This window comes from Triturus cristatus, chromosome 10 (genome assembly GCF_964204655.1).
Source record: "Triturus cristatus chromosome 10, aTriCri1.1, whole genome shotgun sequence".
In the NCBI taxonomy this organism is placed as follows: domain Eukaryota; kingdom Metazoa; phylum Chordata; class Amphibia; order Caudata; family Salamandridae; genus Triturus; species Triturus cristatus.
This window is the reverse complement of record NC_140593.1, coordinates 277078096-277092291: the sequence shown is the minus strand read 5'-3', so window position 1 is coordinate 277092291 and position 14196 is coordinate 277078096. Positions and strand designations below refer to the sequence as shown.

General features: G+C 41.0%; 1 protein-coding gene across 5 annotated transcripts in view; it reads left to right on the top strand.

Annotated features, from left to right (window-relative positions):
* AKAP9 (A-kinase anchoring protein 9) overlaps positions 1-14196 on the top strand; it is a 1384828-nt gene that overhangs the window by 1140019 nt on the left and 230613 nt on the right. For all 5 annotated transcript variants that reach the window (XM_085631105.1, XM_085631108.1, XM_085631107.1 and 2 more), the window contains 2 exons: positions 4012-4075; positions 4174-4244. In XM_085631105.1, the coding sequence (XP_085487231.1) occupies positions 4012-4075; positions 4174-4244 (135 nt within the window). The remainder of the gene's footprint in view (positions 1-4011; positions 4076-4173; positions 4245-14196) is intronic.

Below are 14196 nucleotides of genomic sequence, written 5' to 3'. Positions count from 1 at the left end.
AGTATAAAAGCACACTTCCTTTACTAAAAGCAGGGAAAGAAATGTACAAAGTACCTGGAAAAAACTTAAGAAAAGTAAACCCAAGTCCATGAACTGAGCAGCCTCTTAACCCTAAATATAAAAGTTTCCACGTATGTTTAACTGTTGAGGCAGATTTCTATTCGACATAATCGGTACACAGATTGAACAGAAAAAGCAACCAGAGAGACCTCGGTGGCTCAAAAGAGAGTTCATCTAGAAAGAAATTCACTGTTACAGTGCTGTAACACAGCAATTTATTAAATGTTCTAAGTGAAGTTAATTCAAACCGCCAGCCTTTATTGCACTAGTTTGGTCAGAGAGCAGATTTTTATTCAAAGCTTTATGCCACCAGAAATAAGAACTTATGCTCAAGTGGTCTGGATTCAAGTAGAAAACAATTCGAAAGGGCGTTTTACTTTACAAATGTGCTACCACTCAGCGGGCCCGAATTCACTATCTGTGTCCACTTGGTCTGCTCTCTATGGATTAATTTAGTATTAGCCTCCCATCCGGACTAATAATCTGTACTTCCGAGTTGAAAGTGCACAGGAACATTTCGGCCTGCAGTCCTTACAGGAGATGGATTATTTGTCTTACTGTTAGTTTGCTCACACTGACTTTTATCACGGCTGTAAAGTTCTGTTTAGTAAAGTGTTTATGTACAATGATTAATTATCCTGTTAGTGTTAATTCATTGCAAATAATAAGTAAGACTTCTGGTCAACTGGTTATTAGCGTGATCTTAAGATGCTTGGTCGAGGTGTACCCTCAGCAGAACATTCGCTGGTGGTGGGCTCATCTAGACATGTAGGAACTGTGTACCAGACCGTCCTTCATCACTGCCAGATTATTGAGTACTTATCCAAATGGTATATGAAAAAAAATATTAAAATAAAAGATGACCCTGCTTTGTGAATACCCTGAATACTAGAAGAGTGACAACAAATCCACGGTTCTGCAAACTTAAGTAATGATTGTATTGATTTAAGCTAAAATATTACAAGCTCCTGCCTATGCCTATATTATCTTTGATGACGGGTTTACAAAAGGTGGATCGTAGCATTTCATTTTTTTTTTTTTTTAAACAACAAAATCTTTATTATTAACCACAAACGGCGTGTGGGCCCAATACAATATTATGACTCATCCTGTTTCAAGCATTGCAAAATTAACAAACAATTATAAGAAGATTTAGTATTAACGGAGCACCTTATATATTATTGCACATATCAGGCCCTTCCCGCTCATATAGAACAACCCTCCTCCCTCTACCCTCCCCCGTGACCAATGCTGTGCTTTCCAATAACATTCATACTTTTTATCCACAAAGATCTGTTCTGTACAGCTTTAGGCGCTCATCTTCCCAACCCCTACAGGTCAAGTGTGGATCTAATCGTCTTTCCCCTCTAACCTGTCCCCAGCTTGTGGGGGCCCTCCGGCGTGTCCAGATCTGGGGCCCTCCGGCGTGTCCAGATCTGGGTCCCTCAGACAGTCCACTAGATTCTCCCATGCTCGCACTAGGTCAGTCGAGCCGCGCAATCTCTTTGTTGCATTTCCTTGCTTAGTCCTTCTATTTCATCTTGGAACTTCTATCCCCATTTTGATGAAGCAGAGGGTCTCACAATTCAGACTGTTTCTGTACCTCTAACTGACATCTGCAGTCCCTAAAACATGATGACTGCTGAGGGTAAAAACCACATGTTTCAACAGCACAGCATGTTGTTTATAGTGGTCTTATCGGTGTCTTTCTTGACCTTGTGGTTGTGCTTCCTGGTCATTATCTTAACCTTGATTTGCTCAAGGTGGTTAAGTAACTAGTGTATTTGATTATGTTGCCAGTTTACTCAGCTCATACGACTACTTTAAGTGTTTTCAAGATTAGGAGAGGCACTTTCGAGGAGAATGACCATCATAATTTGCACCAAAGCAGTTGAGCAGCTACAGAAAAGAGACTGTATATTTTAAAAACATATATGAAATAGCATATTCTCCAAAGCTTCTAAGCAACTGCGCTTTGGATTACAGTTTAGTCTAATCATTGTTTCATTCTCGAATCTAGTGTTTTGATGCTGTAATGTTACATTGCTACACAAGCCTCTTACAAATAAATAAAGAATACATTTATGAATAATATGACGTTACACATGATAACATCACTGCTAACAAGCCTCTCCCTGTACCTGTGGTTGGATGCTTGACCTAATTCCAATAGTAATGCATATAGTGTTGTTTAGAGCATTACACCACCGTGCGTCAAATATGAATCATTATAGGGAAGCAAAGGAAGTAGATATGAAAGAGTCAGAGAGGTAAAGAGAATGATGTGTTTGGGAAATAAGAAAGGGAAGCACCCAATGCCATGTAGTGGCAAAACCAGAGCTTTCTAAGAGACCAGAGTAAGGGGCAGGAATGGAGCAAAATAAGAAGGAAAATAAGAAAGTGTCATGGGGAGTGGGTAGGGACCATGTTACGTCATGAACGTTTCTTGTGTACTGCTGGGCACATCCTTGCAAGACGCCTGACATCTTTGGTGGCTGTGACCCTTAGCAGCAAAGATCTTGGGGCCAGGATTTGTTACCATGTAGGCTATGATCAAAGTGGCTAGAATCTGTCTTGACTTTGCTGTGCCCAGCAAAAGGTGACTCATTTGATGAAGACACTTTTTATGATCATTACTGGCATCAGTAGGTTCATTGCAGATGTGAGCAGGAAAAGGTTACTGTCCATCCTCTAAGATCTTGACATGAGATATTCAAGGGTAATCTTTTGTTTTCCCATCTGGGGGTAGAAGTGATATGGGGTTACGTAGAATGAGATGTTGCTTGTGAGCGGCGGTGTGTTGGTCTGTGGGATGATAGTGGGCATATGCACTCGCCTCTCATGAAGACTGCATGAGATCTAGCAAATAAGAGGTTCATGTGGGGGCTTTGTGAAGAGCTGTACATAAAAAAAGCTCAGAAAGACCATCACAAATTGTGATGGTCTTTCTGAGCTTTTTTTATGTACAGCTCTTTACCCTATTGAAGCTTGTACCATGCAGATTCTGATACAAGGCACATGAGCAGCAAGGAGAAAGATGGCTGTATTCCTTATGAACCCCTCATCTACCAGCCCAAGTAGCCACCTTCTCCTGGAACGCCCTCAACCTTCATCTCACACACACAAACACACACCGTCATATCCTCATTACAGCTCTCCATTCTATATTCCAGGCCCCCAGGCCACACAATAGCTACCCAGAACATTGCAGATAACTTGGGATTTAATGAAAGTGCTGTATGATTACATAAGAGAGAGTGAACGAGAGATTGTTAGGGAAGCAAGAAGTGAGGAAAAAGGGGAAAATGGATAGTGAGAAATCATGTGAAGTAGAAAGGAGGGAACATGATATTATGCCATGTCATTGATTTCACATAACATTTTCCAGCACTGCATTGCTGCAGAAAAGTAAAAAAGAAAATAGCTGTTTTTGTTATGAAGTATAGAAAGTGTGTATGCTAATACATAGTTATAAAGGTGATTGTGAAAAATGGGCTCTAGTAAGTGAGGTCTTCATGTGTAAAAGGGGCTTATCTATATTTAATAGGGCAATACTCAAATCATGCATTGTAAGACTGTCTTCAATCCTGGTTATCGTCACGTTTCATATGGCTACCTACATATTTGTAGCCTGTATAGATTTGGATATCTAACTCCACTCTTCTTCACAGACATCGTAATGTTATAGCCAAAACGCAGTTCATCCAGGGTATTTTCTCCTGTGTAATGTCTTTTGAGAACAGTGTTTGTTAATATTCCTTTTTATTTCTTACCACTTTAAAGGTAGTAAGGTAAAGTAGGAAAAAAGAAAGAGAGCACGTTCATGTGTTTGTAAAGCTGAAGTAAATGCTAGTGTAATGGACGTTCTGAATTTATCCAACTAATTGGCATCCATGCACAGAAATGTGTTTTAATGGTAATGGCTTAGTTACTTTCTTTTTATTTATTCAGGGAATACCGGCTTCTGGAGTAACACATCCTGCATCATATCACAACACAGAAAGCTCTTCGAGTGGTGAGATACCGTTTTTTCACAATTGTTTTTTTCACTGCGATTTAGATGTTTTCTTGAATTGATTTCTGATCATCTAAACGCTCTTCCTTCCCCGTTAGATGCTGGGTCTGACTGGAGTCTAAAAGGAGAAACTGAAGCTACTTCCGAATTACTTCCAGATAAGATAAAGGTAAACCTTGAAGACTATTCTTGCCCTTTAGAACGCTTCACAACACCTTGTCATCTCCTTTACATATTTTATTCTGAGCAGGGTGGTTTTTCGAGTATCAGATTTACTCTGAAATTAGCACCTTCCATGTTTTCACGTTACAGGAATTCTCCTTGGGCAGAGATCTATTTATGCGCATTGTCCAGCTAATGCACCGCCAGTTTGTTTAACTCCTAGTTATTCTGGACCGTTGTACAGGCTGAGGCATTCCGGCTACGTCTACTTATCGCTTTTAATCTGGTGTTTTCCCTATTCAGCTTGTCTCAAATCAGATCTAGACAGATTTGCGCGTCTAGAATTGTGTATTTTTATTAATGACTGTTTTTCAGCAGTAATACCGTTTCTCTGTCACGTCTGTGAGGATGACATGCCTGCATGGAGATTGAGACGAAATACACCAAAAACGTTAGAAATGCTACGTTTTCGTTGAAGAAATGAAGCATTAGAGTTCTTCAGGTTGGGTCAAGGCTGTATAAGTGTTGCATGTGTGCACCTTTATCCACTCCCGAAGCCTCAAACTCTGCTACAAGTGATCCAGCGGGTTACCAACCTCAGGTACTCCAACACCATATACTCACCTGGGCCCATAAACACACACACTATCACATAGGCTAGTAAATACCGCTGGGGTCAATTTTATAATATTTATGAGATTAGTTACCTGTAAAAATGTAACTAATCTTCACTGATCAAAAAGTTCCTTCCTCTGGTCAATGGACCATATAGTTGGAACTAGTTGCTGGTGAAATGACTTCAGGGTTATTTATATACCTTACCATTCTGAAATAACCACAGACTTGGGAGCAGTTTTAAATGTTTATCTAGTTAATTCACATGAGCCAAACAAGAATGCAGTACAAACTCTGTTTCTCCAGGGAAGAAAAGTCAATTAAGTTTTTTACTCTGTCACCTATATTAAATTGATATTTCACAATGACCGTACTTTAGAAAGGAGAAGATAGAGAGAGCAGCACAATGACATACTACACAGAATTATAGTAACCTAGGATGGTGTGGAAACCAACCCCTTGGCCAAGGAGCTCGGAGGGTCCCCTGAAAAAGATCAGGCGACAAAGACTTCAGGACAGGATAGATGACCTCTTCTAGATACGACGTGTGCGTCGCACCCCTCTCTGACACTATCTTCCTCCTCGATTCTTCCGCGATCATCTTCTATGATGTGCCGCCTCAATTCTTCCGTGATCTTCTTCTATTTAATTGCCTCAAATTCTAAGTCTGGAAATCGATTCTTCTTCAGTATTTATTCAGTTCTAGGACAGCATCCCGGTCTTTCAGCATCTCGGCAATACGAGCTTAACTAACTAACTAACTAAACTACCTCAATTATACCCTTCTAATGGCATATATCACCCCTTAATGTTTCAGTTTCATAGAAGCCCTAATTCTGATTGGACAGGCAAGGGGTGATGATCATCACACCATGCTAAGTTTAATAATTTTCTTTAGTCTTTTGTTCAATGTTCCCGCCCATTAATTTATTTTACCAAGCTTTAGTTCCCACCCGCATCGACATCTTTATCAACAATTTGTATACATTTGGCTTTATTTTTGCTCAAATTTCAGGATGTCCACCAGATTCCCAGGACATGTTGCGAATGTGGCCTTGAACGAGATTCAAGTATACCATCGTGGTTTCCCCGCTTGTTGTTACTGCGCATGCGTGAGGAATCAAGTGCTGTACAAACATTAGCATCTCTCGGAGGCCCAAATACAAACTAGTAGAGAGGTCAAAAGAAAACATTAAATTCAAAATAAAAGTACTTCACTGTATACCATCTAGCTCTACTCTAACCCCATTTACTTATAATAGCTCTCCCCGCATTAGCATTTAGTACATAGCATGTTTTAGTTTCAGCAAAGCAGATGCTTAGCATGTGAGCTTTCAAGCAGCCATATTAGATGCTTATGCGCAGCTGCAGAAAATTCCCTCCAAGCAAAAGACAGTCATACTAAGTAGATGCAGTTGACGCATGCGCAGTGCAGTTTCCCGCGTTAGCAGCCATTTTAAGTCTCACTCGGGTTACTTGTTAGTAAAACACATGCAAGCTTCAACTTGCTAAAAATGTAATGAGGTGCATGTTAATTTACTCAATACTTTATTAATACAGTGGTATGAGTTACATGAGAGGATTGCATCCGTGCAAGTCTCTTTTATACGAGCCCTTGCTCCATCAATCACCTCTCTGATGGCATTTGTGCCATCACAAATTTACCCATCACCAAACCAGATGCCAACTTTAGCAAATCTCAATTTACTTGCCAATCTTTTCAGTTCCTTCTTCATTTTTATCTTTTACGTTTATCATCTTTTTGTATAGCTCGCCTTTCATTTATTCTAATTGAATTTCTTCATACTTTATTTTCTTTCCTTTTTCACTTACTTCATATCTTTCTTTTTCTGCAACATTTGTGCCATGTCATTATTGCTAAGACTATTATTATTCCAAGTATAGGTAATATTATTTGACCTATAAGAACTTTGCCTATATTAGTAAACCAAGTCCCTATTGAAGTAAGACTATTTGTTAATTTCTTCCGTACAATGTCAACTTTCAGTGGTTTCAAATCTTCTTCCAGTTTTGAAATATTTTTAATGTACCCTCCGATTTCAATACTTTTATCAGCAATGTAAGTGCAACAATGTTGCGCTTTCAGCATTTTACAGACTCCGCCCTCTTTTGCCAGTAATATATCAAGAGCAAGTCGATTTTGCAAAAACATTGATCTAATTGCAACCATTTCCGTATTGATCATCAAGAATCCTCCAGAAGTATCAGTCGATAGACGATCAACCACTGTAGACAACTGACAAATCTTACGTGAATTTAGAATGACTCCCACTGAAGGTATCAATGCACTAAATATGTCACCTACTATTTCTGAAAAACTAGCTCTTTTGTTACATGTTAGTTTGTTTGTGTTTTCATTGCTTCCAGTGATTCTTTTTACATGATAGACTTTTGGGAATACTATTCCAAAATAGCAACTCCCATACCATCGTGCAGGCAGCCTAAAATAAGCTTTTCCCACACACATAATAGTCTCCAGGAAATACTGGATCTGTTCCCTCTTTTAGTCCCCATCCTCCAATTACCAAAAAAGTTGTGTTCACATTCACTGGAACCAATAAATATATTGTTATAGTCAGTCTTTAATCTATGAAGGCAGATCTTCCCTTTCTTCTCAAAATCTAATTACATCGCAGCATGATTCTTGCCAGACGCATAAATTACCTCTTTCTCAGCCCATTGAGGAATCTGAGGTTTCTTTTCAGAAGCCTTTCTTTGGAAGTCCTGTCTCCTTTCCTCCACTAATTTCAAAAATATCTTTTCTTCTTCGTGTAATGAACATGTTAGGTTGTTTTTGTGTGCTTCTGCTTTATCTATTGTCTTCATAGTTAAGAAATATTCACCCATAAACTGTGCATCTTTAGTACTAAGAACTGGATTCATACTCTTACGAATAGGAACCTCTGAAAAAATCACATCTACGTTAGAATAATAATACTGTAACTTTCCTGTCCTATAAAATAAGCTTAATAAAATACTACATGAAATACCATATGTTGACTGTAAATGGTTATATGTGACACCTTCTGCTACTGATGCTGGTAATTTCATACATACATAACAATCACTTACCTCCATAGTGTCTACATACTGAACTAATAACTTTGTGAATACATTTAAAGCAGTGTCATTATTTGTCACAGTGTGATGTAAGTCTACCTAATCTGGTGCTTCTGATTCTATTTTATTTCCTTTTATGTTAGCTATCTTTCCATTAGTGTCTGTGTTATCTTTCTTTTCTGTTACCATCAAATAAGGGATGGCTATTGTTAATATTAGCCAAAATATGAGTACTAAAATTATGCCACATATACATATTCTACAACATTTCTTTATACAATTTCGTTTTGGTCTTCCAGTAACCCTATCATCAGCCATTTTAGTTTAAGAAGATTTCTCTTCTTTTCTTTGCTCTATTTTATGCCTTTTGTTTATTTGATCTTCAATCAGGTCTCACTTCTCCCTCATCAACCTGTTCAACAATTAATTCTTCTTCACTTTCTTCATTCAAATCTAGATTTTCAAAGTCTTCAAGAATTACATAGGTGCATTCAGGACCTTTGAACTTATTGTTCAAAATTCGCAGTCTTTGACTCCTTCGCCAGGCTTTTGTAATCTATTCCCCAGACTGACTAGAGATCTCATTTACTTGTTCAGGTTCTTCACATATTGTCTTTAACTGATATTTTAATCTTTTAACACCACCTGGCAAATTATCACCTTTTCGGACCTCTTTGGCTTGTACTGCACTTTCACCTTCCTCGTCTCTTTCAAGTATTCTTTTATTTTCGTTATGTTCTGGCACAACTTGATTATCTTCGTCTTCTGAGTCCCTCTCTATCTGTCCTTGTTCAGGGCTTACTTTTGTGACTTCATCTGCCTGAACGTGTTCTTCCTCCTCTATTTGATCCTGTTCAGGTCTAATTTCGACTTGTTCTTCTTCCTGAACTTGTTCTTCTGATCCTAACTGGTCCTGCTCAGGTCTTACTGCACTTTGTGTTTCTGCAGCCTGAACGTGTTCTTCTAATCCTGACTGTCCCTCCTCAGATTCATGAATGTTTTGATTCACCTCTGTCTGAGTATATTTTTCTCTCCTTGTCTAGTCCTGCGCAGGGTCTCCAACTGTTTCATTCACTCTTTCCTGAGCTTGTTCTTTTACCCCTGTTTGATCCTCACTAGTTTCCTGCCTTTCTAGTCTTGTTCTGCTTCTCGTTTTAATAATCACTTCTGGTATGTCAACCACTGGTATCCAGTCTTCCTGACTTGTGCTCGGTTGTTCCTGATCAGCTACTTCAGGATCTGTTATTCTAGATCCTTCAGCTGCACAACCTTCAGCGGCCTCAACTGCAGGAGTTAGTTGAGGTCCCTCTTCGTCAAGAGCTGGAACTCTTTTGGTATGACTGGCATGGATCCAGTTAGGTATACCTACTCATTTCACTGCTGTTGTTGTGACCAGTATAACCTAATGCGGCTTATCCCACCTGGGTGCTAGGCACGAATCACAGGTGTGATTCTTCACCACCACCCAGTCTCCGGGATTCAGATCATGTGCTTGATTCGGTTGCCTGGCAACTGCGTCTTCTCCGACCTGATGAGAGACGGAACGCACTAAGTCAGCCAATCCTTTACAATAGTCTAATACCTGATCATCAGTTATATTCAACAGTTTGTGTCCAGGTATAAATGCTTGTCTCATTGTTCTTCCCATGAGAATTTCATGGGGACTCAATCCTGTGTTTCTGTCAGGAATACTTCTGAGTCCCATCAGAACAAGAGGTAATGCATCTGGCCATTCCAGTGAAGTGGATGCACACACCTTTGCCAGTCTTGTTTTGATTGTGCCATTCATTTGTTCCACCACTCCAGAATCCTCTGGGCGATAAGCACAGTGCAGTTTTTGCTCGTTTTTAAATGCTTCACAGATTAATCGAATTATTTCATTATCAAAATGAGATCCTCTATCTGATTCCAAAGTTACTGGAAAACCTAATCGTGGAATTAGCTCCCTTAACAGCAGTTTGGCAACTGTTTTGCTGTCATTCCTCCTAGTTGGGTATGCCTGCACCCACCAGGAAAACAAACAATAACAGGGACATACTTCAATCCCCTGCAGAGTGGTAATTGTGTGAAATCCACCTGCAACCTTACAAATGGTCCTTCTGACTTTCCAATTCTTCCCCAACTGACCACTGTTTTCCTGCCTCAATTTATTTGTTGACAAGTTAAACATCGCTGGCAAAGGCTCTCTGCGACAGCACTAAACTTCGGATTATACCAGTCTTGTCTAAAGAGCCTGATCATGGCATCCCTGCCTACATGTGTGTCTCCATGATACATTCGGGCTATTTGTGAAAGTAAAAAATCGGGCATTACTGGCCTACCATCTAGATAAATCCATACATCATCCTCTTTTCTCCTCTAGCATCCTACTTTTATCCACTCCTCCTTTTCATTCACTTCCACTTCATCCTGCAGTTGTCTTACTTCCTCCCATGTTTCTATTCCTGGGAGTAGCATAAGTTAGCATTTGATTCCACTTGTTTAAATTTTCCTGTTTAGGGCCATTTTATTCCTGGCACAGTACTGGTAAACTTGGTCAGCATATCTATTACCTGCTACTACATAGTCATGACTACTGACTGATGAGCAGCACATTTGACAAATGCCACTTCTTTTGGCAATTGTATTGCTTCCAACAGTTATTTCGCGTATTTTCCATTTTTAATTGGGGATCCTGAGGAAGTCCTGAAATCCCTCTGCATCCAGAGCTGGCCAAAGTCATGCACAACCCCGTAACCATACTGGCTATCAGTGTAAATGGTTACTTTCCAATTTTTCCCAATTTTACATGCTTTAATTAAAGCTATCAATTTGGCTACTTGTGCAGACTTGACTCCTGGTAAATAGGATGCTTTGACTATTCCAGCCAATGTTCATGCAGCATAAACAGCACTTAATCCTTCTTCCTCATGTCTCATGCACGAGCCATTTACAAATAGCTCATGCTCCGTTTCTTTCAGGGGCACTTCTTGTATGTCTGGACGGGGCTTGGTGCATAATTCAGTAACGTCCAAACAGTCATGCTCAACTTCATCTCTCACTTCCTCCCCACGTACATCTGGTAATAAAGTCGCTGGGTTAAGTATAGTACACCTGACCGCGGTCACGTTTTCTGCTCCTAAAATGATTCTTTCGTACTTAGTCATTCGACAAGGGGTAAGATACTGCGTTCGAGTTCTTGTTAGAAGAATCTCGACTGAATGTGGAACATACACTTTTAATGGATGTCCCATTACAATGGACTCACTTTGTTCTAGACTCGTGCAAGTAGCAGCTACTGCTTTTAAACAACCAGGTAATGCTGATGCTACAGGGTCCAAGGTAGCAGAAAAATATGCTACTGGACGTCTCATCAAACCATGTCATTGAGTTAACACTGAAAGGGCACAATTTTCTCTTTCACAACAAAAGAGTGCAAATTCTTTTGTATAATCTGGCATACCTAGAGCTGGAGCTTCACACAAACAATTTCTTAATTTCACAAAAGCTTCCATGCTTTTAGCATCCCAAACTACTGGGTCCTTTGCCCGTTTAAGTGTCATTTGTATGAGGGGTTTGGCTAACAAAGAGAAACCTACAATCCACTGCCTACAATATCCCACTACGCCAAGAAGCATCCTTATTTCTCTCTGAGTTTGTGGTAACTGCATTTGCTTTATTTATTTATTTATTTATTTCAGGGGTCACTTTTCTCACTCCTCTTTCTACTTGGTGTCCTAAATATTTGACTCCAGTTCGACAAAACTAATTTTTCTGGAGATACTTTGCGTCCCCTTCCGCCAAATGGTTTAACAAGGCAATTGAATCAGTAACACAACCATCGCGTGACTTTGAAGCAATTAACAAGTCATCGATGTACTGGACTAGAACTTATTTTCTGGACATCACTAAAGTTTCTAAACACTTCTTCAAAATTTGATTGAATATTGATGGACTTTCTGTGTACCCTTGAGGAACTCGCTTCCAGACTAAAATACGGTCCTCAAACTTAAATGAAAAAAGGTATTGGCTGTCTGGGTGTAAAGGAATAGAAAAGAATGCTTGACATAAATCAATTACAGTAAAGAATCCTGCATTCCATGGTATTTGATACAGAATCACTGCGGGATTTGGCTCTTAGGGACAAGGCACAACAGTTTTATTGATTTTTCGTAAATCTTGAACTATTCTATATTTTCCGCTAGGTTTCTTAATGCCAATTATATGTGAATTACAAGGACTGCTCATTATTTCTTTAAAATACCTTGTTTAACCATTCGATCAATTTCTGCGGCAACACCTGCTTTAACTTCGGGGCTCTTTTTGTATTGCCTAGTATTTGGGTAAACTGCACCTTCCTTTACAGTCACCTTCACTGGGTCTACTTTTGTCATTAACCCTACTTCCTTTCCAGTGAAATCCCACACTTCTGGATTCACAGTGGTTTTCAGCTCATCTGGTAAATCATCTTTTGTCATCATTTCATACATCTCGTCCTCTTCAGTTCCTTGTTTTGCCAGCATTATTTTATAGACACCGTCTTCATCAGGGGTCTAAATCGCAACACCATCCGGTGTGCAAAAAATTGTGCAATTTATTTTGCACAATAAGTCTCTTCCTAGCAAATTTACTGGACTGTAATCGCACACTACAAATTGTGCATCTCTCTGAAATTACAAATGCGTACCTCCATGGGTTCCGTGATTGGGGTTCTAATCTGTTTATTTGTAACTCCTACTACTTGGATGGCTTCTCCCGAGAGGGGTAGGTTTGGGATGTCTGCTGTACTTACTGTAGAACGGGTAGCACCAGTGTCCAACAAAAAGGTAATATCTTTTCCTTCTACCTTCCCATCAATATATGGACCTGACTGATCTACCGGTAAGGATGCGCCAAGTACGCACTCCTCTCCCCCCCCCTCTCAGGCACCGTCATTGATCTTCCCCAAAAAGGTGACTGTCCTGCAAAAGAAACTGTGAAGTTACAAAATCTTTCTTACCACTTTCTCCTGGAAATCCGGCGCCCGCACTGTACTTTGCTCTGCTCACAAAATTTGGCATAGCGGCAGGTGGCAACTGCCTCGGTGGATTTAAAACCTGCTGCGGTTGACTCATCACCTCATTCTGCGTCTGTGAATTAAAATTTTGATTTGGGCCATTATTATTCTGATTATTTTTACACTCATTCTTCCAATGCCCCAATTTTCCACACCCATGACAAGGAAATTTCTTCTTTGCTTCCTCTCTTCTCATCCGTCCCCTAGGTTTCCACCCATTGTTATCATTCTGACCCTGCCCTTTCACTTGATCGTCATTCTGACTATTAAATGTTTGTTCTTGATGTTCTGGCAATTTTACTTGTGCCCACATCACTTTTTCTTCCAACTTGTTACATCTATTATCAATATCATCTCCGCAATACTTGGCATATTTTAAAATTTCATCAATGGGGGCGTGGCCAAGATGGCGGGCTGAACAGTCGCTTGCTGCGGAAGCTCCCTGCTCCTGGCCACTGATCTGGCTGACTCTCAGCATTAAGCCACAATCCGGGCGGCAAACACTGCGCACTGTCGAGGGAACACGGTGCGGTGACCCTGAGAGCAAATTGCAAGGGTTTCCTCCAGATTGCAGGAGTGTGCGGCTCCCGGACTTCACGAGGCGGCAACGAGGAAATGGCGCCCAAGCTGCAGGACAACTAGGACGGCGGACTGAGCGCCAGCAAAGGGGCCCTGATAACGGGCCCAGTGGTGACACAGAGGCTGCCTGCAGCAATTAAATCCGAACTAGCAAGAGGAAGGTGGAGCCTGGCATGGAGCGAGGGGCGGCTGAAAGCCCGGCTGGAGTGAACGCCACCTGGGAACAGTGTACGTGGCCGCTTGGGCCGGGCGGCGCCCCTCATCGGCTCTGAGGTGGACTGACAGAGACCCCGGCGGCGAACGAGCCTCGGCCGCACTATTATCTCTGTGAAAGATGTGAGGCGTATCGGAGGGGTGGCCCCAGGACGGATGTCCAGGTCTCGGGCTAGGCCCAGCACTCTCATGCGGCCTGGTGGGGGAGAGAGGCGCGCTGTGGCAACGGCGTTTAGGCCACGCGAGCACTGAAGCGGCCGCTGCTGACTCACCTAGCTCACGATTGCACCGCAGGAAAGGAAGGTTTTGGCAAGAGTGCCGCCAGAAAAGATTAGCACCGAGGGGGCCCGCTAAACTGAGAGACAGCCCACTTGAAACCAGGGAGGCCAGGGCACTGAGCTGAGCTGAATGGCGGCGCAACGCCTAGAGCCAGGAG